At 32.8% G+C, this 26,851-nt stretch overlaps 2 protein-coding genes across 7 annotated transcripts; both read right to left on the reverse strand.

The window, feature by feature from the left end:
* Positions 1–1,468: 1,468 nt before the first annotated feature.
* LOC105130864 (phosphatidylinositol/phosphatidylcholine transfer protein SFH11) lies at positions 1,469–5,796 on the reverse strand. 5 transcript variants are annotated; one of them, XM_011033566.1, is made up of 12 exons: positions 5,639–5,796; positions 4,698–5,560; positions 4,480–4,579; positions 4,054–4,320; positions 3,775–3,852; positions 2,751–2,852; positions 2,629–2,678; positions 2,398–2,506; positions 2,230–2,298; positions 1,987–2,079; positions 1,864–1,905; positions 1,469–1,778 (listed from the first exon to the last, which is right to left on the reverse strand). In XM_011033566.1, exons 2-12 carry the CDS (start codon positions 5,084–5,086, stop codon positions 1,734–1,736), a joined length of 1,344 nt encoding a protein of 447 aa, XP_011031868.1. In that variant the 5' UTR covers positions 5,087–5,560; positions 5,639–5,796; the 3' UTR covers positions 1,469–1,733. The 5 variants fall into 5 exon arrangements, with proteins under 5 accessions (XP_011031868.1, XP_011031869.1, XP_011031871.1 ...); XM_011033567.1 differs by having other exon boundaries at positions 4,698–5,163; positions 5,437–5,796; XM_011033569.1 differs by lacking the exon at positions 5,639–5,796 and having other exon boundaries at positions 4,698–4,893; positions 4,988–5,071.
* On the reverse strand, positions 3,444–21,027 carry LOC105130863 (Eukaryotic aspartyl protease family protein). 2 transcript variants are annotated; one of them, XM_011033562.1, is made up of 3 exons: positions 19,154–21,027; positions 17,306–17,308; positions 3,444–3,455 (listed from the first exon to the last, which is right to left on the reverse strand). In XM_011033562.1, exon 1 carries the CDS (start codon positions 20,797–20,799, stop codon positions 19,297–19,299), a length of 1,503 nt encoding a protein of 500 aa, XP_011031864.1. In that variant the 5' UTR covers positions 20,800–21,027; the 3' UTR covers positions 3,444–3,455; positions 17,306–17,308; positions 19,154–19,296. The 2 variants fall into 2 exon arrangements, with proteins under 2 accessions (XP_011031864.1, XP_011031865.1); XM_011033563.1 differs by lacking the exons at positions 3,444–3,455; positions 17,306–17,308 and adding exons at positions 8,034–8,044; positions 12,162–12,169.
* Positions 21,028–26,851: the final 5,824 nt, after the last annotated feature.

The following is a 26,851-nucleotide window of genomic DNA, read 5'->3' on the forward strand; positions in this document are numbered from 1 at the left end:
ATACTCAGAGTATGAAGACAGATATGGATCAACTTTTAATGGGTTGTCCCATGATTAAAGATGGAGAGCTACCTAGACTCTTGAGACTAAGAGTAGGAGACTCACGGAGAAATAAGACGTGGTTCTTAGGGTGGAACTGAAGGCAGACGTAACTTCTGGATGAGTAGACTCTTAGAAGAGTGGTAAACTTGTGATCATATTGAGATACTCAGATAATGACTGTAGCACTTGGAAATAGAAATTTTCATTTGAGGGGGTGTTGTAAGCCTTGATGTAAGGCTTGATAAATCATTTCGAACCGAGCATGGTTGATACACTCGAAAGGGAATGTTGTGTTCCAGAGACAAACGTTAACACTTTTCAAATGTGTTGTGTGAGACTATTTGGTTAAAGTGATCCTTTGATATGAGCAAGGGTGTGCTTTGGTAACTCTAATGATTGAAAGGTTTGGTAAGTACCTGTAAACTTGGCCACATACGCTCTCGAAATGGCAAGTTTGGAAGAGTTGCAGGATGCAAGCTTGTGCTGAAGAAGCAAGAGGACAAATGCCCATATAAATGTCAAAGGGGATGATTGTTAGGATTTGCCATTAATAGTAATATATTGTGTTACGTACCCTAGAAAGTAGGGTTACCATTGTCAAAAGCTTACAATGGCAACGGTGTGGCCAAGTTGCACCACCATTGATAAAAATGGTGCAACCCATGTGTTGCCACCACTAGAGCCGCAAATCATGTCATGATTTGTGGATCTTATCTTACCATTGATGCCTATAAATAGAAGTATTGTTTCATAGCAAAATGAGAGGGAATATTAAGAGTAAAGAGAAGAGTGAAGAGAGAAATAGAGAGTTGTCATCGTAGTAGTGAGTTGGGAGTTGAGTGTGAGTGAGTGTAATCCTTCTCTTCTATGTATTTGTTTTGTGTTCTTTCTCTATTTCTAATAATATTGACTCTTCCGTGGATGTAGACTATTTGCTGAACCACATTAAATATTATGTTAATGTGTTTGGTCTCTTATGAGCAAATATCAGTATATCACTGATCATGTTAATGTGTTTGGCCTTTTATGAGCAAATATCAGTATATCACTGATCGAATTCCCTAACAATAACGATAATAATAATAAAATAATAATTACTTAATAATATGGTAGTAGTGACAACAATATTAATAATAATGGTGATGGTAAGATAATGATAATTGTTGTGATAAAGATAATAATTTTAGAAAGTAAGAGTGAGATATAATAAAATAATAGTTACATCGATAATAAAATAGTAGTAACTAAAATAATAGGGTGATGATAATAGAATAATCATGATAGTGATAAAGAGTTATAGTGAGATAATAATAAAATGATTAATAACAAGATAATAATTTTAAAAGTTAATGATAAGATAATAATTGTATAGGTTAAAATATTTTTCTTCAAATGTTCATCAATTAAGGGTTGATAGATTTTTTTTAAAAAATAAATAGACTCTAAGCCATAAATAAATTAATTTTTAAAGTTTGTTCAGATTGGACCTGTGCTCTGCATCGAAATTTAACCAGTAGAATATAAAGTAAAATCAGCCTATCACTGCACCGCAGAGTCATCAGCACCCTGCATGCAGCACCTTCAGAAAGCACTTCTCCACCATTATCATTGATTTTTGTGGTTATACAAGATAATTAAGATATATATATAACAGCACCAGAGTTTCGGACTCGGGACGCTGGCTTATAATCTTAAACTCTCAATGCTTTAATGTGTTGTTCAAGTCGTTCCAGAACCTGTGAGGCGAAAGAATGATTAGATAAACAAAACTTGACGAGATAGAAATTGGCAGCAGGAAACCACAAACATCTCTAGGCTCACCGCCTTCATGTTGTCAAGAGCGGCTTTCAATGCTTGGATTTCCTGTAACAAAACCTGTTATTCAGCAACAGTACTTGCCGTATATTAAACCTGTCAGAAGCAAGTTGTGTACATATCACTTACTTTGTTGGTGTCCATAAGGGCAACTTCCAGTGCGTGGATTTTTTGCGCCTCGGTGTTTCCTCCGTCTCCGCAGTCTTCATTTTGGCTTGTGCCCTGCATTATTCAGCAGAAAATGTTGGCTGAGAGGTTGAAATTCTATCGTATCATATTAAAAGCACTATTCTAGAGAGCCTGTAGGCGATCAACTGACCAACATTGCAAGTGTCAGATATAACATGGTTGAGTTAGGAATTGATAAATTACCATAGCCTCCTCTGAAGCAACATCACTATCTGTTTCACTATCGTAAGTCTCTTCCATTATAGAAGCTGACTGCAAGGAACAAATTAAATATTCGCAGAAGTCTCTTCCATTAGGTTGGTAAATATGTAAAACAGTTTAAAGCAGCGTTTCCTGCACTCAGAAACTAACCTGGAGCATTTCTAGAATTTCAGGGTTCTGCCAAGGTCCTTTATCACTAAACAGGCAGCCACCATAATCAGAACATGTGCAGTCACCTCCAAGAAAACTTGGCAAATTACTGTAGGGGAAATAGGAAGACTTAGTGGTGATAACATATGAAAGAAACATTCGTATCCGAAGCTAACAATGCTTTCAGAACAATAATTTATATATATGCCGGAGATTTGCATGGACTTGCACCTCTGATCAATTACTTCAAGCAGGTTACTTAGATAGTTGTATCCCAAAACCTGCAATTGCAGCAAACACTTGATTCGTGCAGCTTGGGAAGGGAAATGCAATTGGGTTTTTAAAATCCTCACATGAATCTTCGCTAATGTGCGTGCATCAAGAAAAGTCCCGAGTGCTTTCCACAGCATCCTGAACCCATTTCCAGCATTGACTATAAAGAGCCGATTCAGAGTCTGAAAATTTCCATACCAAAAAATTATTAACTGATACGACTCATAGAACGAAAAATAACCCAGGCTTTACTCTTGAAAACACAGCACCACTTGGTCTTCCTAGAAATAAGCATAACCTCCATCCTGCTTGTCAATCTTTGTACTCGATGTCATTTACACATCGATTTATGTTTTTTTTTGGCTTCCAAAATTTCAACGCAGTTTTTTCCCTGAAGCTATCAGGGATCCTTAAAAAATTCGAAATCCAGGCTATACAATGAATACGATAACTAGTACATCAACTAGGGTTTCTCTGAAATCAATGACCCATGAGACTGCTGCTGAGTTACTTCTCGATTAACAACTTTAAACAAAATCAATGGCTGAACTTGAAAATCGTTTTACAGAAAACATATCAGCTTAATTACTTTCCAAGATAGTAAAAAAATAATAAAATGTGAATTAGTCACAGCATATGATATCTTGATACCATTTGCTTAAGCAGAATATTGCTCAACAATAAACCGGTGCACACTATCGCTGAAGGTGCATCTTTCAGAGCTGGAATGCTATGTCTCCTAAATCCAATCAAAGTTCATGGAAGCTACTACATATGAACTAATTCTATCAAACTTGTCCACCTAGAATGTCTTGACATGCTTTCCCATCTGTAACTATAGTAAAAAAGAAAGCATGAAAAAGGAAAAGGGGAGGTAAAAAATATCAAATGTGGCAAAATGAAATTTCCATGGCTAGCCGAAAAGCATGGATATTTCAAAATAAATAAATAATTAAGATGATTAAAAGATGTTAAAACAAAAGAAGTCGTCCTGGACTTGTGATGGTATCATTTTGTGTTTATGGTTCTTTATTTTAAGAGATTACCCTTTTGCCGCATTAAGACCTTCGTCAATCTAACTGAACCTTCAAAGAAAAGTTATACCTCTGGATAGTAGTTGCTATCAATTTTCTGAATTTCCATAAAGAGAGATCTCGCAGTTTTTGAGAAAGTGGACATTCCCTAAGCAAAGGCAAGAATCAAACTATTGATCAGGACATACCGCAAAAAGGCTCGGAATTAAAACCTGACAAACAAAACGATCACATGGTTTCCCCCAACATGAACAGACAGAAAAGAGACATAACTTATGATTTATAGGTCAAGTAACTCTTTCTCAGTGCTGATAATTTGCAAGATACAAGTATTGAATGCGATGCTCACCACTCCCTTCACATCTAAAATACTTGTGATGGATGCTATATGTCTCTTAGCTGCAATTGAACATGCAGGGAACCTAATATTTAATGTCTTCTCCAGTTCCGACACGTGATATCTGACAAATCTGTCAACTGTAGTTGCCTGCAACAGGGCATTAAGGTCTACCATTCCGATCCGTTCAATGTATATCGGTCTTCCATTTCTATCAACCCCATGATATCCATGAGGATAACATTTCTTTACTTCTGCATATTCTTCAAACTTAAATTCCTGCACTGAGTTCCAAACAAATGAACCCCTTGAAGAATTTACAGACAAAGGCAAGAGTCGACTTCGATATGGCAGAAGTTAATGTAAAAGGAATGGTTGGATTTGAATGTCAATTGTCAAACCATACATATATGGTAACAAATAAATTTGTTCCATCACCTTCAGAATTTCATCAACCCCATATTCCTCACGCCACCTGAGACATTGCACGAACTTGTCCTTTGCTTTTGAAAGATCAAAGTCACTCATCCGGAGAAACCTGACAGGCATTACATTAAACACCATCTTATCGTAAATTAACAGTCAATAACCAAGAATATTGGCTTACAATATATCATTTCAGGAAATAAAACTAAAACTGATACGATCAAACTTACCTTAAAAGAGAATGATAGTCAGTTTGCCTCTCCATTAGATGACCTTCAGCAAAAAGTTGTTCACGGAGAGAATCAACAAGTTGTTCATATTTTGGATCATGAACTCCTTCAAGGACTATTCGCAAGCTTTTGCCCCTTCCAAGTTTCTTCAACGAGTTCCGAATCTTGCGAGGGTAATTTAACATTGACTTGACGCCTGGTTTAGGCAACAAAGAAGAAGGCTTATTTTCTTCTGGAGGATGGAGAAGCCACTGGGATTCAATGGGTGGATGGATAGATTTTGTCCTTGCTTTTCCTAGCTGAGAACGCTTTGAGTCTGAAGATTCCTCACCTTCTCCACTACCTCTCATTATGATTATCTCCTGAAAAGTCTCCTTTTGTTTAAACATATGTACTGATATCCAATCAACTCAATGAGCGCATTCGTGAAAAAGAATTATCAACACAAGAGTACAAAAATCTGTTCCTGCAGAATCAAATTGTATTCACTTATCCAGCAACTATCATATGGCTAAAAGAAACGAAAACTTGGAGGTCTCCTTCATTGCATTGGCAAAGTCACTTGCTATCAAACTAGACACAATTGAAGTGCAGAGTTAAGAGACAAACTTCAACTCAAATTGTAATCGAGAATTGATGAAATTTCAAGAAATCACGGCAAACTCTCAAACCATTCGAGGTTCCACAAAAACGACTGGGGCATACGAAAAAGGAAATTGCCAAACTGGTTACAACTTGCAATGAAAAGAAGTGCAACGAGAAAACCTATCAACGACCCAAAAGCAAGACGAACCGATTACAGAGTAATAATTGCTGAAACAGAAAGAGATTGCAGAGTCCGAGTCTGTCCAAATTAAGCGAGCCTGACAGCAGAAAGTTGTAATGTATACGAGTGAAAAAAAGCAACAAGGATAAAGAGACATAAAGGCAGACATCTAAACCTTTGCACTGCAGTGAATAATTAAGAAAGCATCGAATGTGATCCAATGCTTGCTTGGTCTTCCAACATTAGGTTGGAATATTTCGCTCCAAGTAACCTCTTCTTTTCTTTTTGTTTCAGCAAGCAAATATAGGAGTGCCTCACGAAACAGTAAAGGTTTTCTTAAGCAAAGCATGGCATGGGAGGGGGTTGGGGAGCCAAGCACCTTTAACTGAAATTAACGGTGTTTGTCCCTTTGCTTCGCCATGTCTTGCTTTCTCAGGTCCTAAAAGCCCAGAAAAGGCACGAAATGGCCCATTAACAGGTTCGGGGACTCAGGTTAAACACTTGATTTATCAACATATTCCACCCTCAGCCCACAACTGACGATGACAATGACCACCATGGCCCTTGGCAGCTCGTCCAAAAGAAGAAAAAATCTAAGATTTCTGCATGGGAAATCAAATCCTTTTAGTGTTTTTTGAGAAATAATATTTATAGTAAAAGTTCGTCAACAGTTGAAATATATATCCCAAGAGGATTTGGCTAATGTTTTTCACAACTCGAAAGACTGCTTAGGGAGCGGCATCTTTTTTATCAATTCAATTATGTTTATCTAGCAACAAACTGTTTCCTTCCTTAATAAAAAAGAACTATCATACTACATAGTATATCCACCAAGATTATGTCAGCTCAATCTAACATAATGTTAGTTCGATGTGTTAAAAAGTATAGATAAATATTATCCTACCTCTATTATATATAAGTTAAAATATCTAATTTCCCACTTAACTTATAATAGAAGCTTAATTGGTGGCATAAATCACGGCATGATTTATGCCCCATGCCCCCTAACTTTGTCTATAATTAGACAAATTGAAGAGCTGAGACAGAAAAAAATAAGAGAAAGCAGTAGAGAGAGCTTGAGTGAGTAGAGTTGAGTTGAGAAGAGTTTTCTCCTCCTCTTTGTTTGTATTATTTACTTGATTGATCAATACAAACAAGTAGCTTCGTGAAGTAGGCAAGTTGCCGAACCACGTAAATCTATGTGTATTTGATTGCTTGAATGACCCAACAACTAGTATTAGAGCTTGTTCTTGAAAAAGAGGGTGTTTAATCCAAACTCAAAAATCAAAGTTCTCATAACGTGTTTTTGAACAAACCATCGTGTAGAGAAAGACGAGATGAATCCATTAGTGAAAACATGGCGAAGAATCGACATCTTGCATGCCCGCACGTGCCAACACACGCCAACGTCAGGACTGCCCACGCGCACCGACGCGACCCACGAGTCTTCTTCGCTTGAATACCTGTAACTAAACTGAGTTGACCCGATATTTCAACATACAGTCAGCAGCTACAGCAACAATTCTGCACAGTCACCTTCCACATAACCATTACACATCAGTAGAAACACGGCAGATCAAAAATCCACGTGGATTTGCCATGTCATCATATGTGAGCCCGTGTTGCTTACATGTCTGACACGTAAGTATAACCATATCAGCATACTAGGTTTTTATCTAGTGCACTGCAGACATTATTTCCATTGACACGTGGCTTCATCTGCAGCGTCCAGTAATTCAAAAGTTTGATTAATAAGATCTGAGCCATCCAAAGTCCGATTTAGGTGATTTAAGTGTCGTTCTAACTTTTTTGGCCATTCCGGATACATTTATAAGGTCAGATTTAGCAGATTCAAATCCAAGAAGTATTAAAAATGACAGTTAAAATAACGGCTACTAGAATTGAAAAATTTGATGGGACAGATTTTGGAAAATGCAAATTGATGACTATTTATATAGGAAGAAACTTCATTTTTCTCTGTTGGGGGGCAAACTAGAGAATATGCAAGAAGAAGATTGGCAAATTCTTGATAGACAGGTTTTGGGCATTATCCAGTTATCCTTATAAAAAAGAGTTGCTCACAATGTTACAAAAAAAAAATCCACTGCAAAATTAATAGAAGTCTTGTCTGGGATGTATGAGAAGCCTTTAGTAAATACTAAAGTGCATTTAATAAAGAAGTTGTTCAACTTGAAGATGACAAAAAGCACCTCTGTTACATAACATCTCAACAACTTCAATACCATCACAAATCAATTATCATATGTTGAGATTGAGTTTAATAATGAGATCCATGCACTCATTTTGCTAGCTTCATTTCCAAGCAGTTGGGAAGGTATGAGAATAGTTGTGAGCAACCCAACTGGAAAATACAAATTGAAATATGATGACATCCGAGACTTGATTTTAACTGAAGAAGTATGAAGGAAAGACTCGAGTGAAAGTTCAGGTTCATCTCTCAACATCAACACTTGAGGAAGGAGACAAGATAGAAGTTTATCTAGAGGCAGATCAAAATCAAGATACAGAAGTAAAAGAAAGTTTGGACCCAGAAAGCAGGTTGAATATTGAAATTATGCACCTAGTCATTTCATGAGGAGTTGCACAAAACTGAAAAAATCTAAAGCTGACTCTACAAATGCTACTACAGATGAGATACAAGATACTTTGATTCTTACTATACAAAGTCCAATTAATGATTGGATCCTTAATTATGGTGCTTCATTTTACTGTATACTACAATATGAAATGATGCAAAATTATTTTGCTGAAGATCACGATGTAGTCTATCTAGCCGATGGACAACCAATAGATATTGTAGGTATAGGAAATGTGCAAATCAAGATAATGAATAGATCTATATGAAACTTGCAAAATGTAAGGCATGTTCCTAGATTAAAGAAGAAGTTGATCTCCATCGGACAACTTGACAATATTAGTCATTCAATCCTTTTTTCTGGAGGTATGTGGACAGTATCGAAAGGAGCAATGGTTTTAGCTCGTGGAAAGAAAACCTGCACCCTGTATATGACCACAAGATTTGCAGACATTATTGCCTCTACTGAAGCAGAAAATCAGGCACAGTTATGGCACTGTAAAATCGGCTATATGAGTCAAAAGGGGATGAAGATACTTCAGTCAAAGGAAAAGCTGCTAGAGTTAAAAAATATGAATTTAGATATTTGTGAAAGTTGAGTTCTTAGAAAACAGAAGAAGCTCAGTTTCTTAAAGTTTGGCAAGACTTTAAGTCCAATAAAGTTAAAACTAGTATACATAGATTTATAGGGATCGTCTTCAGTAGCATCTCTTGGAGGTTCTCGGTATTATATGGCTTTCATTGATGATTTCAGCAGGAAGGTATAGGTCTACTTTTTGAAAAATAAATCTGATATATTTGAAACATTCAAGAAATGGAAGGCTATGGTTGAGACTGAATCAGGTCCGAAGTTAAAATACTTAAGATCTAATAATGAAGGAGAATACATTGATGGATGTTTTAAAAAGTATTGCGCTGTTAAAGGTATCAGAATGGAAAAGACCATTCCAGGCACACCACAATAGAATGGCATTGCTACAAGACCATCAATGTACGAGCTAGAAGCATGAGGTTGCATTCTGGATTACCTCAAACTTTTTAGGCTGATGTAGTTCATACTACAGTTTACTTGATCAATCATGGACCATCAGTTTCTTTGGAGTTCAGATTACCCAAAGAAGTTTGGAGAGGAAAAAAAGTATAACTCTCTCATTTAAAGGTCTTTGAGTGTGTTTTCTATATGTATATAGATTTTGATGCTCGCAACAAACTAGATGTTAAATCCAAGAAATGTTTCTTTATTGGCTATGGAGGTGAAGAATTTGGATTTTGGTTCTGGGATGATCAGAACAAAAGGATTATCAGAAGTAAGAACGTGATCTTCAATGAGAAAATTTTGTACAAAGACAGATCAAGTGTAGAAAAAGATATAGCTGATTCAGATATAAGCCCACAAAAATCTGAATTCATAAGATTAGAAGGGCTTCCGGATGTTACCAAGCAGAACAAAAATCAAGAGTCTTTACAAGAAGATTCAAGCACATCTATACCCACTACTACACAAGAAAATACGGAGCCAAGTAAACCAACTATTTATGTTTGCAGGTTTTCAAAGATTGTAAAGCCTCTACAACGGTTCATATTTCTACTAAATTATATTTTACTGATAGATGGTGGTGAACCACTAACTTATAAAGAATCCTTACAAGATAGAAACTCAAACAAGTGGGAGTTAGCCATGAAGGACGAGATGGATTCGCTGCTGACGAACAAAACTTGGGAGCTAACCACACTACCTGAAGGAAAAAAGGCTTTGTAAAATAAATGGGTTTATTTAGTAAAGATTGAGCATGATATAAGTAAACAGTTCAAGACAAGACTTGTTATAAAAGGGTTTCAACAAAAGAAAAGGTACTTTGTATAGCGACAATTAGAGTGCAATCTTCCTTACCAAGAATGTAGCATTTCACTCCAGGACTAAGTACATTCAGATCAAATATCACTTCATCTAACATTTGTTAGACACTTAACAACTACTGCTAGAAAAGGTTTGTGAAAGCAAGAATCCTGCTGACCTATTAACCAAAATAGTTACACTTGATAAACTAAAGTTGTGTAAACTTCAGTTGGTCTTCAAAGATAAAAGATAATTTCATTGTTTATCTCCAAATGAAAGATTGTTAGAAAGTGGAGACAAACATTGTTCCACCTCCATTATATGTAAGTGGGAATACCTAATCTTCCACTTGGCATATAATGGAGGCTTAATTGGTGGCATAAATCATGGCATAATTTATGCTCCATGCCCCCCAGCTCTGTTATAATTAGACACATTGAAGAGCTGAGACAGAGAGAAAAATGAGAGAGAGCAGTAGAAAGAGCTTGAGTGAGTAAAGTTGAGTTGAGAAGAGTTTTCTCCTCCTCTTTATTTGTATTATTTCATTGATTGATTAATACAAACTAGTAGCTTTGTAGAGTAGGCAAGTTGCCAAATCATGTAAATCTGTGTGTTTGATTGCTTGAATGACCCAACACAATAGACACAGATGCATGCTAAGCGAAATGCATTAATATTGCATTGACTAGAGCGGGTAGACAAAAAAAATCTATAAAAAAAAGTGGTTCTCTTACTAGGAAAACATCTCTCAATACTCCAAAATGAAAATACATATGTAAAAAGCGGTTATATACAGAGATGAACACACTGAATTATAGGAGAAAATCCCAACTTTTATTAACTTTATAACAAAGGAATATATGAATCCGTTTGTGTGTGTTATGCACAAAGTTCTGACTACTCGGATAACTTGTGACACAATATATACAATCCACTTATAATACAAAATAGGAGAGGTTAGATTGGAAATGGCTCCCTCAATTTCATATAAAGATCATGACAACTGCCCATGTGTTTTTAACAATTCTTTCTTCTTCTTCTTCTTCTTCATTTTAATGGTGGATGTTTGAGCTAGTTTACATGTACATCAATTAATCCCCCAAGACCCTGAAGTTAACAACTAGGTAAGTCTCTAATAATCCTGATATTTGTAGCACTCAAATTAGTGATTTTTAAAATATAAACTTAAAGCCTGATTAGTTAAACTATACCTAAACCAATTCTTCCCTGTATAAGAAAATGCTAATAATTATCCCTCCCTTGTCTTGTCGTTCATGAACCAGTTGCCCATCTGTTAACACTTTTATTTTTTATCTTGTTGTGTTTCTGCATGTTTTGGATTGTCAAGTCCTAGATCACACAAACCTCTTATTATGTAAGTAAATGCTATAAATTTTAATTATAAGAAGTGTAGTTTAACTGATTAAATCTTAGATTTATTTTTTAGAAGTTACTAATTTGAGTTTCATAATTTTTAATGTTACTGGAAATTTACATCATCGTTAACTTTATAATCTATAAAATTAATTGAAGTACATATAAATCAGTCCTAATATTCATATTAAAAAAAATTACTATAAATTGTGAGACCACTACTAATTTCGCCACTCTTGCCAATTTCAACACTATCCCAGAAGTTGTCACTACTTGTGTTTTTCCAAAAATGTTTGTCATCAACATACTCTCATAAATTTGATCCCAATACACATATCATAGCATATAAATGTAGCAATAAAATGTCATTAATTTAGTAATAAAATGTCATAAGGTACGTGATAGAAGCAAAAATTAGAAGAATTATATTAAGATCTTGCTTTAGTATGATTTTTTAAAAATAAATTCAAGTTTTTTTTTAAAAAAATGACTTATAGAACAGTCATAAGTATCTTTGGTTAAAAGCTTTTTTTAATCAAAATCAAAATTTATAATTTAATCAAAATTTATAGTTTTAAACTTTTGAACTCCAACTTACACCACATATTTTATTTTAAAAAAATGATTTAATTTATTCTTACCAAATATATTTATAACTTTAAGTAATTTTAATTTATTTTTATCACAAGTTATCTGTGAAAGAATATCGTTGGGGTTATGTTTTTATATATAAGTCACGCTAAACGGATTTTAATTTAAAGATTTTAGCTTTAATTAATTACTAAAAGAGGGAAAATCATTTTTACAGAATGACTAAGCTAGCTTTCTTTGAAACTCGTAACATTTGAGAAAAAAGAGGATTCAAAACGATAGTAACCTTAAATTCGCTACTAAATTGCCTTTTAATAGTAAATATTTAATTTTATCGGTGAAGCTCACAGTACTCCGTTTCTGAGGCTTTTAATTTACATTTGAGTTCATAAGAAAAACACACATAATCACTCTATTTTTCCACGAAAAAATAATAACAATTCGGTATCCATTTCCAATCACTGAATAGGAATCCCCTTTATTTGCTCGGTGGTTGGTAGGTGGCAGAAAGTCTCAAACTTTGAAGTGGCTAGCCCTTTTCCTTGTTTGTAGTGATGGGTGGTCAATCTCGGTGCCCCCAGCTCTCGAAACTAGTCTTCCATACACTTGAAACAATTGCTATTATTGTCTGGCTGGTGAAGACATTCTTTTCGGCACCGTCCGTCCACTAAAAAGAGAAAACTAGCAAAGTGGAAAGTAATATGAAACAAGGTACCGAGAAAGTTTGATGGGGATAGCTAAATTTCGGTAGATAGATGGATGGACATCGAGGAATACATATGGAGGACTGAGAACCGTAGAAAGTGAGAACTGTCTTTCAACTCCTATCCAATATTGAAGAACCGGCTTTCAGTTCTACGGGATTGAGATTGTCATCTGCGAAGCTCGAATCTCGAATCTCGAGTTGTTGTTGTAGTTGTTAGGCTTATATGACAGTGACAGATAAATATAGTGTTTAAAAATATTTTTTTATTTAGAAATATATTTAAATAATATTTTTTATTATATTAAAATAATTTACAAATACTAAAAATTCTAACTTAGACTAAAACAAATTAAATTTTAAATAAATAATATTTTAATTTCACTACCAAAACTTTTTCAAAGTGGATTCTCAAAACTAAGCAAAAGGAAATTTGAGAAAGCAAAGTGGATGGTATGCCTCTTTAGACTATGATGATGTTTGAAAATATAATAATAATAATTTTTTAATGTATTTTTTATTTAAAAATATATTAAAAAAATATATATTATTATTTTAAAAAAATATTTTTGATGTTACTAAAATAATTTAAAAATATAATAAAATGAATAAAATTTAAATTTTACATAGGTGAAACGCAATACCCAAAATATCACCTTGGTTTGAAGGATAACAGTTTTGTTCTCACAAAAGTCGATGATCATCCTCTCATGTCCACCGTGGACCAATGACATTCCCAATTATATCTTTGATTTTAATTGTATAATCTAAAGATCAGGTAAAAATACTGATTGGCAGTCAAGTGATTGTCATTCTTAATATCCACTAAAATCACAGATTTTTCATTTTAAATTTTACGAAACAAGAATCTCACCTTGATTGTAATTTTCGTAGTAAAAACATTAAGACAATTATATTATTATATTAAAAAATAGTTATTAAATCAAAACAACCTGTTTAAATTATCAAAAAGAAAAAAACATATAATATCTTGTAATTTATTAATATTGGTTAGTTAAAGTGGTTTCATACTTATTCTTTTAAGTAAAGTCTTAAATTTAAATCTTGTAAATAAAATATACTATTTTAAAATTTATTTTTTAATGAGTCGTTACAACCCGACAGGATTATTTAAAATTCAATGATAATATAAATAATAAGATTTAAAAAAAAATTGGCAGTCGTAAACTGCAGGACCCAGAGCTGAGATGGTGGGATCAAGTAATCATACATGGGAAAGCATCTAGAAACGCACGTATGGGGTAGCCAGCTGTGCCAAGAGTGACAGACACAAAGACATCACCTTTTGGGGTTGGGTCTCTTCGGGAATTGAGAACACGTTTTTACCTCATCTCATCTCATCTCATCCCATCCCTAGAGAAGACCCTGGCGGCGTTTCTGTTCTATTTGCCACCTGCCATACTCCGCCACCCTGTATTGCCGCCTCTTGATGACTCTGCTACTCCCTACTTGCACACACCAATAGTTTACACTTTACAGGAAAAGGAAATCCAGCACACATTGTGGCTAGGCATCAACAGGCTAATTGGAGATTCCTTATGACTTACATTACTGTCGTTAATTATATACATTAATTTTAATGCTTATAAATCCCAGTACCTTTTATGTTTACAAAATTTAGTGTTCTGCTAGGCTGCCCCAATTCATTTTTCATTCCTTGGTAATTCCAACACTTTTAAAGTTCGAAACTTGTTGTCACTGCCAAAATCTCGAGTCCGTGATCAGCAGAATCTTGGATCCGTGAGCATGGTGAGTTGGGTCTTCCTAAAAGGAAGGATTGAAAGGAAGTGATGCATGGTGAGTTGGTTCTTCCTGCAAAAGAAGCCAAACTCTAAGTTGTTGACAGCTGGTTAGTATTTTGCTCGACTGAGTTGACCCTCCTCTGCAGCCATGCCAGCTCGTCTTTGGGATGTGTACACACATATCTTCTCTCGAGCGCCCCCAAGTTAACAAATTGTCATGTAGTACACGGTGTCGCAGAGACAAGCTTTGCTCCTCGTCAATGAACTGCATTATGCAGTGGAAGCTGAAATTCGACTCCCGCTAGCAATAAAAGCAGAGACAAGCTTTGCTCCTCCTCATCAATGTGCTGCATATGTAGTGGAAGCTGAAATTCGACTCCCGCTAGCAATAAAAGCAGAAACAACCTTTGCTCCTACTCATCAATGAGCTGCATTATGCAGTGGAAGCTGAAATTCGACTCCCGCTAGCAACAAAAGCTGCTGTAAACTTCCAACGAGGAACAATTTAGCCTTGCGCAGTATTGTATGGTAATCAGACACACAATGTAAATAGCACCAGATTTGAAATATTATCAGTGACCTAATTGGTGGCTTGAATATGTCTATGAAAGAAAAAATAATAATTACTTTAAACAAATATTTAGTGTATAAATTCTCAATATTTGTAACAAAGAGTATCACTCTGTTTCTTTACAGTGATTATAATAAATGTCATTTAAAAACCGGTCTTCATCTGACTCTTTATTCTTTCAATAATCTCTTTTACTAGATCCCAAATCGATTCTTTTTCTCATGGATATACATAAAACAATTAACTATTCCACGACAACTTTATATCCACTGTAACGTGATATAATATCATTTTTTTTAAATATAGAAAAATTTTAAGTGTATAAAATATATTTTAATATTATTATTAAACTTAATCCAGTAGTTTAAATTTTAAATCTTCATTCAATTTTTTATCAAATCTAAGATAGTTAGGTCTAACAATTATATCAGATTTAAGATGTTTGAGTCTAGCATAACCTAAACTTCTAGGCTTAACAATCATATTAAACTTATACATCTTTTTATAAAAATATAAAAATTTACTTATAATTGTTCTAAAAATATATTTATTTTATATTTTTATTATTTTTATTTTAACCAAGTATATTTGTATCCTTTTCATATTTATTTATTCTATTTTTAAACATTAACCACGCAAACCCTTAAAATTCACTCAGTTTTTTTTATTAATCTCTAATTTTAATGAAGAAATCATCTACAAAATTATACAAAATAAGATAATTAAAAAAACAATAAGCTTTTTACATATACAATAGTTTCTTTTTCTATAGCATAATATATCAATTTAAAAGTTTAAAAATTTTCTTTTAAGTTCATATGTTTTAAATTTTCATATATACTAATGGTTATAACATATAATAAATCATCATTGTAATAAACTTTGACAATTCAATCATGTAACACATATAATAAATCATCATTATAATAAACTTTGACAATTCAATCATGTAACAACATTTTAAATTTAAAAAAGCATGAACTGTTTAAAAAATTATCAAACATTTGAATGGAAATATAAAATTAATATTTTTCATCTATAATGTATACATAAAAAAATTTATTATTGAAGATTTGAAATAAATCACTTAGAACTCATTAATAGCACAAGCGTCACCCCTTGTTAGGGTATGAGAAATAAACACCTATAATTTTTCGATTAAAAAATAATAAATACATTATGAAAATAATAAAACATCCTTGTGAACCCTTTAATTATATAAAATATTCATGTAAAAATAACAAAGTTTTTTTTATTTTTTTTCAAAGTTAAAAGAGTTATTTAACTTTATTTAAAAATTAAAAAAATCTGAATATTTTTATGTAAAAAAATCAAATAAATATTTATCTAAATGAAAACATAAAAAATAAAATTATCATTACAATTCATAATAAAAACCCTTTTAATTTACTGTAATTCTTCCACGTCATTTAATTTTTATTATAATTAAACCAAACCCCAGCCAATAATCAGAGCTTCATCGAGACACATGCAAGTGAACACAGCCATTTTTGGACTTTCGAATTCCCAATCGGGGACGGTCGAGTATGGTACGAATATGATGAGTGGTTGAAATGGGATCGCATTTTTAAGAGTGGCAGTGGCGCCCTACCAAGCGTCAATGGAGCAGGAGAATCATAACCCGAGAAGATGGCGTAAAATTGGATTTCGAGTGCTCTCGTCACAGAAGGATTCAAAATATCTACCAGATGACAGCTGCACGCACCATCACTTGATGCATATCTTGGCTGAGGGTTCACGCCAGTAACCTCCTAAAGAGACTCGACGCGTTGCACGTTGAATAATTAACGTCAAAAGGGCCCCCTGTATCTTAAACCTCAATGGGGCATAGCACATTATATTTGTCATCCAGGCATGAATAAAATCTTCACCTGATCGCTCGGTTTATGGCTTCATACTTTTTGAGTCTCTCTAGAAACATCCAAATTTTTTTAGTCTTGATAGAAAAAAAAAATCCCTTCTATTTCACTATTCATTGCTATTAGATAAAATTAATATATACTAAAAAGGTTTTTTTTTTTTTTTTTTACATTTTAGTGCAGTAATAAACAGTGTTATGTAAAAGTATATTTCACTTTGGTCCTGAAAATTTCGGAAGATTTTTTTTAATTTTAAACTTTGTTATTAATTTATTATTTAATATTGAATTTGTTATGTATTAGACTTTATAGCTTTTTAACTTGTTTTTATGGAGTTATCATGAGACTTATGACTTGGATAGTGAATTAATCATGCTAACTAGAGTTATTTTTTAATTTTTTTTTAATTTTATCTCTCAATATTGAGTTAAGTAAGAATTAGATTTTATAATTATTTTTTTATTTATTTTTTATAAAGTTATCATAATATCATAACTCAAGCCGTGAGTTTTGCGGTTTAGTTGGACTGACTCAGAATTTTTTTGCTCTTTTTAATTGGATTTTTTTAAAATTTTATCTTTTAATATTAAGTTGATTGGAAAATTAGACTTAATAATTTTTTTTATTTACTTTAGAAAAAATAGACTTAATAATTTTTTTTATTTACTTTATGCGGAGTTATATCAGTTTCATGACTTGAGTTTTACTAGTTGACTTAAATCACTATTTTATACTTTTTTTATTTGTTTTTTTAATTTAATCCTTTAACATTGGTTTTATTGGGCATTACACTTTATTTTTATATTTATTTTTAATGAGGTTATCATGATCTTATGATCCGAATAGTGGATTGGTCTGGTTAACTCGAGTTTTTTTATCCATTCTTTAGTTGAATTTTCAATTTCATATTTTTATACTGGATTGAATGAGAATTGGGCTTTATAAATTGTTTTTTGTTGACTCGGTCAAAAACCCGGTGACCTAGTTGACTCGGTTAAAAATTTAGTTGCAATCTGTTGACTATTTTTTAAACCAAAATAATATCATTTTGATTTATAAAAAAAAAATCAGAGTGGACCAGAGTTTTGGTCCGGGTCGACCACCAAGTTGGGTTTAAAAACTCTATTTATGACCTAAGTCACGAGTTTGATCGGTTGACTTTGATGGTTTTTTGTGTTATTTTTAATTTATTTTGTTTAATTTCACTATTTAACAGTGAGTTGATTAAGAATTAAATTTTATAATTTGTTTTAATTTATTTTTTATAAAATTACTCTTATAACCCGAGTTTTGCATGTTAACTCGACTTGACCTGATTTATTTTTTAATTGAATTTTATTTTTAATATTAGTTTGATTGATAATCTTGTTTATTTTTTTTATTTTTTATAAGATTATCAAGTTCTTATGGTCTAAGTAATGAATTTGATAAATTAACTTGATTTGATATTAGTTGATTAAATATGTTATTATTTCAATATTTTTTAAAATATTTTTTTTTTATTTTTTTTAGTTAAATTATATTTTTATATATCATCTAGTTATCTTTGAACATAACAAATCAACCAAATTTTATCAAATTAATTTTTATATAGTTTAATTTTATTTTTTTGTTAAAAAATATATTTAACAGTATGTAAATATTTATGTAAATATATTTTTTATATATTTTTTTAAAATAATCTTACCCCTAGTAATATTGTGCGGGTAATCATATAGTATTCTACTCCTACGATAAAAAAAAGAAAAGAAATCTTTAACGTATCAAGCATCAATTGGGAGGCCGCCACTCAGATAAAGAAAAGAAATCTTTAACGTATTAAGCATCAATTGGGAGGCCGCCACTCAGATAAGAAGCACAAGATGGTCCACGCTGCGCAGCCAATTCGGGACTCGAATCTTGAATATCAAATTTAACAGCATCGAGACCAGCTACTGCGAGGGTGAGGTTGCTAAAATATCATGCCTTCATGAAAATATAGTTCCAATGGGCTCAAAAGTTATCCTCTTCATTTAATTCTGGGTATTATGACCAGTACCTCCGGATTGGGGAAATTAGAATTCAAAGAGCTTCAACAAACAAACGATAATTGAGAAGGGGAATTCTGGGAAAAACTTGTGCACCATAATTGCCAGCTCTTACTGAATAATGTACAAATTAAGCATTGCTCCATCTAAACACACCATCCATCTTATAGCGTGTTTGGCAAGGCGACTATGCCGTGTTTTTACTATATCTGAGATTTTTTTTTAAATGTTTTATTTTGTGTTTTTTATGGTGTTAATGTTAAAGATAATTTTTAAAATATAAAAAAATATTATTTAACCACATTCTACATGCATTTCACTTCCGATTTTACATAAAAGCGTTTTTACACTTCATTTTTTCGCTTCTCACATCCACCTTTTTATGTGCCAAGCTATAAACATTTCACTATACATTATCGAGTGAAATGCCAGAAGCGAAAAAGTGAAGTGCAAATATGGAATAAACCTGTACGAATCCCTCTTAGGGTTTGTTAAATCTGGTTCAAGGTTTCCCACAAAGATGCACACTGCCTTCTTGCAAACCCAACCCTTCTGTTCTCCAAATCATAAACAACCTCGAACCCCTGTTGCTGGTAATTCCCCAAAGTAGCCCCAGGCCCACCACTCAACTCAGCCTCATCACCACCGTTCATCAGCATCAAACAACCAACCTTCCTCTTCTTCCCCTTCCCATCACCACCATCCAAGAACTCATAAAAATAATTCCTCCTCGGCAGTACCACACTGGATCCATTCCCCACAAAATGCAACACCACCCTTGGTACATTCACCACGTTATTATCAAAATAATAGCACGGGCTCAGCCCGGTATTTTCCTCGATGACACTAGCTCGCTCATTAACTCGCCCAACTCGGTTCTCAAACTCTGCCACGATGAAGTCATACAAACTCGCCGGCAACATAGTGAAAGTAGTCCCCGAATCCACCACAACCCCACCACTCCCCTCTCCATCAACCTTCCTCAAAAAATCTGGCGCTGGAATTTTTTTTCTACCAATAGAAATACCCTCAAGCCCAACACAATAAAAGTAAGGGTGTCTTGGATTATCAAGCATAGAAGTATACACAAAACTAGGCTTCTTAACACCGTTTACCCTTCTCTCTTTCTCATCATGATCATACCTTCCTAGAATGAGTGGACTCGGTCGACGAACCCCGTCTGAATCAAACGAATGAGACACCAAACAATAAGAGAATTGATTTCCAAGTTGGGGAGATAATGTAGCAAGCTGAGCAGGCAACGAAAGGACTCCCCGCCCAAACCCAGCAACCCCAATAGGCTCGGCGAGCGTGGTGTGGGCACAGCCAAATGTGAAGTTATTGAATATCAAGTTAGTTTGGTTGCTTAACGGTAGCCTAATAGAGTCGCGGTAAAGGCGAGCTATCAGGCTGCCATCGCCATAAGCATAATAGAATTGTGGGCAAGAATGTTTTCGACAATCAGATATTTCGATGGATTCTAACGGGCAGTTGGAAATAGCACAAAGATCGGAGCTTGGGAGATTGGAGTGTACAGCCGAACATGCAGACGATTTACAAGAGACTGGCGTGGCAGTTTTAGATAGTTTTGGTGGGGGGGTGGAAGCGAGAGACGCGTTTTCAGCTTTGCCTTCACAGAGAATGCATTCGAAAGGCTGGCATGGGAACCAAACAAGGTCACTTCCGGTGTCAAGATAGAGAGAGATGGGTTGAGAGTTGATAGTAAAGGAGAGAGTGTAGTCACTACCAGGAGAGAGAGGGAGGGAGACTTGACGATGTTTGTGGCTGTTCTTGTTGTTGTGGTGGTGGTGGTGGTGGTGGTGGAAGCGGGCGGTTGAGCGGGTGGAGGTGGATTTGAGGAGGTGGTGGGTGGAGGTGAATTGGGTTTTGGAGAGGGAGTGAATTAAAGGCAGAAAAAGAGTTTGCGAAGTCGAGATAAAAACGTGAGTGAAACAGAGTATGAAACAGAGCAACAAAGAGTGAGAAGTTGCCATGAGTTAACTACTTAGGTGTTTTGTTTTTTTGTTTTGTTAAGAAGAGAGGAGGAGCATAGAGACAGAAAATGGAGTTGAAATTTGAATTTGATTCAGGAGAGAGAAGGCTGAGAGGGGAGTCTTTAAGAGGATTGAGGGTAGAGAGGAGAGGAGGAAGATTCTGGGGGACGAATGGAGTTTAGGTTGCCAGCGGGGGAGGCTTGCTTACATGTGTGTGTGTGTGTGTGTGTAGATTAGAGTGAGTGAGAGAGTGATAATTACGGGAGATTAAATAGATGATAATTGAGATTGTAGTAGTTTTGTTGGTTTAAAATGTTTTTATTTAAAAATATATTAAAATAATTTTTTTATTTTTTTAAAATTAATATATCATATAAAAATATTATTTTAAATGAAAAAACTTTTAAAATTTTCGAAAATATGGCCTCCATCGTATTTTTAAATATACTCGGCAATTGTGGTTAATTTAAAGATATGTTTCTGTATTTTTAAAAATAATAAAAGACTTTAAATTTTTTTATAAATACATCATACCACAAAGCTAAATAATATCTAAATATATAGAATGTGAAGTTTGAGACTATTCTAAGATTTGATTTCACTTTTACCTAACTGAAGCAAAGTATTACCCGTGCCTTGTCTTGGCCTGGCTGGAGTTCATCTTTGGTTGGGATAAGCATCATTAGTTTCTTAATCTTTAATTAATACAATGGATTACCTTGATTCAGAGGGCAGGACATTGTAGAGAAACCAATCGAAGCCTTGAATCCCCAGTAAAGAATATAATATAAAATAAAAATATTGAAGTACAGTTGAATATTCAATGGGGAAGTCAAACCTAAGGCACTGAACCGGGCCCTAGAGTAACATTTAAGTGTTGTGCTAAGAAGACTTTTTGACTTTTTTTCTCCTCCCCACAACTACAAGTCAGCTTCCACCCTGTATGGTCATTAACAAATAAGTACTCCATCTTCTAAATATTGCTAATTCCCCCCCGATTTTTCTTTTTTTTTTGCATATTGGCTTCTATTTCTAACACAGTTCAGCAATAAATGAAGTCCAATAAATATATTAACATAATTAGGGAACCTGTTAGCTTTTTTCTTAAATTAAAATGACAAGGTTGACCAAATATTATATTTTCAGGTACAAATAATTTTCCTTGGACTAAAACAGAATCTTCCAAAGGAAAGGAGAAATTCATGGTTAGAATTGAGGTTTTCTCTGCAATATGCATAAATTGGAAAAATATTTATATCAACATATAATATTGTAAAAAAAAGAAAAAATCTTCAATCTTTGCTCTTATGTTGTTTTCTTTCAAGCTTCACTTTTACACTCATATTTATTTAATTTATTAAGATTTTTTTTACAGAAAAACCTAATCCTAGTTGTGGTTTAAGAGATAAATAAATCAATCAGCTTAACACTGATTCTAGTTCCATATCTGATGATTTATTAAAAAAATAATAAGGTACATATATTATAAAAAATAAAATAAAATAAGAGAATTTCTCACAAGTGCTTTGTTTGTTTGTTGACAATAAAAATGTCAAATTGATGGAACAAAGTTGTGTCTAACTTGATAAATTAAGAATCGTTACTTGTTAATTAACAAAATAAAATAATAATTCTTCTTTTTTCTAAAGCCATGAGCTTCAAGATTGTAATTCTAGCATTTAATTCAAAATAGTGAGTTTAATAAGCTCAATTAAATGGCATGGAAACCAAACAGGGCTGGACATGTAAGACCATAGAAAATATAGGGAGAAATCAGCAAGAGTTTGAAGGTCGAGGACTGATCTGTTAATGAATATATATAGGTTGGGTCTAATATATAGGCTTCGGGCTTCAATGCAAGAGTAATAACATCAAGGAATTCACGTGGAAAGTAGCCATCACAGCTATTCCTTTCCAACATAACTCAACCCAGTTTCAGCAAGATTCGGGTGTCTTTTAATTCTGAAGTTTTTTTATTTAAAAATATATTAAAATAATTTATTTATTTATTTTTAATATTAATATATTAAAATTATTAAAAAATTTAAAATTTTTATAAAAAACTAATTGAAATCCTTTATAACATTGCTAATGTGTTTGAAAATATAATTATATTTATTTTTTTAATTTTAAAATTTTAAAATTTTCATAGAAAACTGATTGAAATTCTTCCTCAGCATTATTAATTTGTTTGAAAGTGTAATTATAATTATTTTTTAAAATATTTTTTATTTTAAAATAAATTTTTTTATATTTTAAAAATTATTTTTGATATCAGTATAAAAATAATTAAAAAATATTAATTTAAAACAAAAAATATTAAAATATTTTAAAATATTTTAACATAAAAATAAATAAGGCTGAAATTCTTGAATCGTGTTTCCCACAACGTACGAATAAGGAGCGTGGAGATTTTGTTTGGTCCTGTTTGATGTTAAAAACGGGCCCCCCTGCGTATGGATAACTCTGCCGAATTTTTGTCCTATAACTTGTGAATGTACCTTGGACGTACCAAGTCCATTGAATCACCATCGATATAATCTTGTCCTCGATTTTACGTGCCGAATCTACTTAGATACATGAGATCTACAAGACGCTCGCTCGAGTGAATTATGTACGAAATACAAGTTTTTTTTTTCAAAGTTATTATTTTTACAAAACTTTCATATACGTTCATGTGTAATTCTCAACTTTTGTATATTAGCAATTAGAGGTATAATAATATAAAATTGTTGAATTGCTTTTCAATTAACCTTCTCAAGAAGATCTTCTTCGCTCTAACAGCTCATGAAGTACTGTCGAAGACACATTTGAGTATTAGGGCGCTTGCAAGGATTGGAGAGATAATTTCATAGGCTACCAGGGGGTTATTATGTAAGTTGAAGTCTAATGATTAGATCAGCATCAATAGTATAGAATATAGTAAATCTTGATTTTAAAGCTTTTTAAAATGAATTAAAAAAAAATTAATTTTTTTTTTTGATATCAATATTTTTAAAATGATTCAAAAATATAAAAAAATTAATTGAAAACATTTATTTTTCAAGAAAGCTTTGAACTGCCATACCAAAAAAAGATTCTTAATTGATTTAAAAGAGGGGTTGCCAAACCCTAACTGCCGACATTGGAGCCAACCCAATGTTTAAACAAATCACAAAACACGTCGCAATAATGTCTTCAGAAAACTATCAATTTAACTCCTTTGGATCTATCTCGCTTCGTAAAATGATGGAAAAAAAAGAGATCTCTCCCTATATATATATATATATATATTGAAATTGAAATAATTTATTCCATTTAATGCACAAAACCAACATAGAATTTAAAATGAAATTTAATCTCCACTGTCACTCAAATCTGAATTTACTCTTTAATGTCGAAAAAAAAAGACGAAAAAAGTGAGAGTTGAGCATCGAGGAGGAGGGCATCTCGAGTTCGATTCTTTTCCTGGCGAGCAAAGGAAGTCACGAGAAGGTTGTTAGGGCTATGGAGGATGGGAAACCTAGCTAGGATATTTACCAATCAAACTTCGAAAATGCCTAACAGTCACTACTATTCCTTTAAAATCATTATTATAAATGAACCCACGACCATATATGAACAACGCTTGAAAGAGACGACTCCTCTATCAGCCAATCTTCATAATTTTGTGCCATTGCATCACCACCATACTTCGATGAACAACAGTCCATTGTGATTTGGTGACAGCCAGCTGCTCGGAGTCCTTATCAAATGTCGCCTTTAAAGTTTTTTTAAAAAATAATAATTCCCTTCCTAAACAAATATCGACCTGTTTCCTACCTAGCTGTATAGTAATGATGTCCATGATTCTATTTATAGGCATGATTTTGTTTTAAATTGGCTAAATATAATTTTTTTTCCTGGTCGGAAGGATATTTGGAACATAGGTGCTCTAGAATTTATGGTGGCTTTATTATACATATCTGTCTAAAGTATGTTAACATAATGGAAGGTACACCTATCTTAAAATGTGTGGTTTTGTCACGTTCTGTGTAGTGGAACCAACCTAAAAGATAAAGGGCCTAGCTTCCTCTACATTATTTTTGTTCACTAATCATGATTTACAAAATAATAATAATAATAATAATAATAATAATAATAATAATAATAAAAGAGGTATGGGTTGAAAATTCAGTACCTACAGACATTAAAAGATAAGGAAAAGAGAAACTACACCAATGATTACAGGGATAAAGTTGTTTGATAAAGAGCTAGTAGAGCAGTGGTTGATTTTAAATTATTTTTTTTAGAAATATATTAAAATAATATTTTTTATTTTTTAAAAAATATATAAAAAATACAAAAACATAAAAAAATAATTTTAAACAAAAAAGATTTTTTTTTAAAAAAAAAAACATGTTTCAAAATACCTAGATCGGGAAAGATTACTCTCATTTAACCTCAACCCAGTGACCCACAAGAAACAACTCAACATTTTCTCATCTAAAAAATGAAGAGGAAAAACAGAATAAAAACTATACATTGGGACTGACAAAATTGATGGTGAATTGAAGTTCAATCACACCCAGAAACACGAATAAAAATCTTCATCGCAGACTCTTCAAATTTTATTTATTTTTATTGTACCACACAGAACTTTGGAAAGAGACTCTGGTTCCACCCAATCAAAGCTTAGAGCATTAACAGCTCTACGTTTGAAGCTTGCTAGCAAATAAATGAAAACAGGGGCAGATTTGGGTTCTAGTCTTGCTTGCCACTCCTTTCCATAGACCAACAGCGTAGAACGGAGACGGGTTGATGATGAAAATGGTTCAACCAATCCAAGCACAATACACTATCACTGAAAGTTTACTCGTGAGGTATATACAAGCCAGCTCGAACACCTTACATAATAAATAAAAGATGAAAGAAGTGCACTGTCACTTGTAAAACATTTCAATTTTGTTGGAACCACGCCACATATTTTGAGCGCACCTCTAAGTGTGTTGAGTGAATATACAGCTGGGAGTAGCAAAATAGCTTATATTCGGACTAACAAGCGACCGTGACTACTAACTACTATTATAGGCAAAAACCATTTACTACAGACTGCCAGAGAATTCTCGTATTAGAGGAAATTAGTCATTTTAACAATGCTCCGCCGCGGCTAAATGCAAACTTTTTCAACACATTTTTTTATATATAAAAAATCCAAGTGTGAAAAAAAAAAATTCAAAATCAAAATAAGAAATAAAATAAAAGGTAATAAAAATTTTTGAATGAAAGGTTAAATTAAAAAGAAAAAAAAATTAACAAAAAAATTAAAAATCAAATTAAAAAATAACATACCATAAATTTTGATTGAAGGATGGATGAAATTAAAAATCAATAAAGCTTTAACAAAAAAATTAAAAATTAAAAAATAATATCTAAATTGAAAAAAATAATATATAACAAATTAAAATTAAAAGATTTAATTGAAAACAAACAAAACTTTAATAAATTAATCATAAACAAAAATTTAAAATTTAAAAAATAAAAACTTAAATTAAAATACTAAAAAATATAATATCAATATATACTTTTTGAATCAATGGTTCAACATAAAAAGACCAAAGTATCCTCTATAAATCCAAAATTAACAAAAAAACCTCTATGAAAGAAAAACACCACTGCACAGGTTAACTATTTTTTCTTGATTGCAAAACTAAAAACATCTTTTTCTGTATTTATAAAACAAAAAAGACAAACACCATCTATCAACAACTTTATTTATTTTAACTTAGTATTTTAGTCATTTTAAAAATAACTAATGGACCATAGAAAAGGCATGCATATTATTTGTTCTTTGAAGGGCCAAAAAATAATTTCATTATGACAATGAACAGTTTTTTTGCATCTGGGTGCACAGTGATTTATCCATTTCTTTCAGAGTTTAGGGCAACGTCATGGCGGATATTTTGATTAACAAATATTGATGAACTGATTAATGTGCCAAGTTATCTGCATGATGACTCCCAAAAATACAGTTTGAATTAACTGCAACAGTAAGAAATGCCATTTACTGCTCCATAAGAGCCACGCCAACTAA

This window comes from Populus euphratica, unplaced genomic scaffold (assembly GCF_000495115.2).
Source record: "Populus euphratica unplaced genomic scaffold, PopEup_1.0 scaffold43.1, whole genome shotgun sequence".
In the NCBI taxonomy this organism is placed as follows: domain Eukaryota; kingdom Viridiplantae; phylum Streptophyta; class Magnoliopsida; order Malpighiales; family Salicaceae; genus Populus; species Populus euphratica.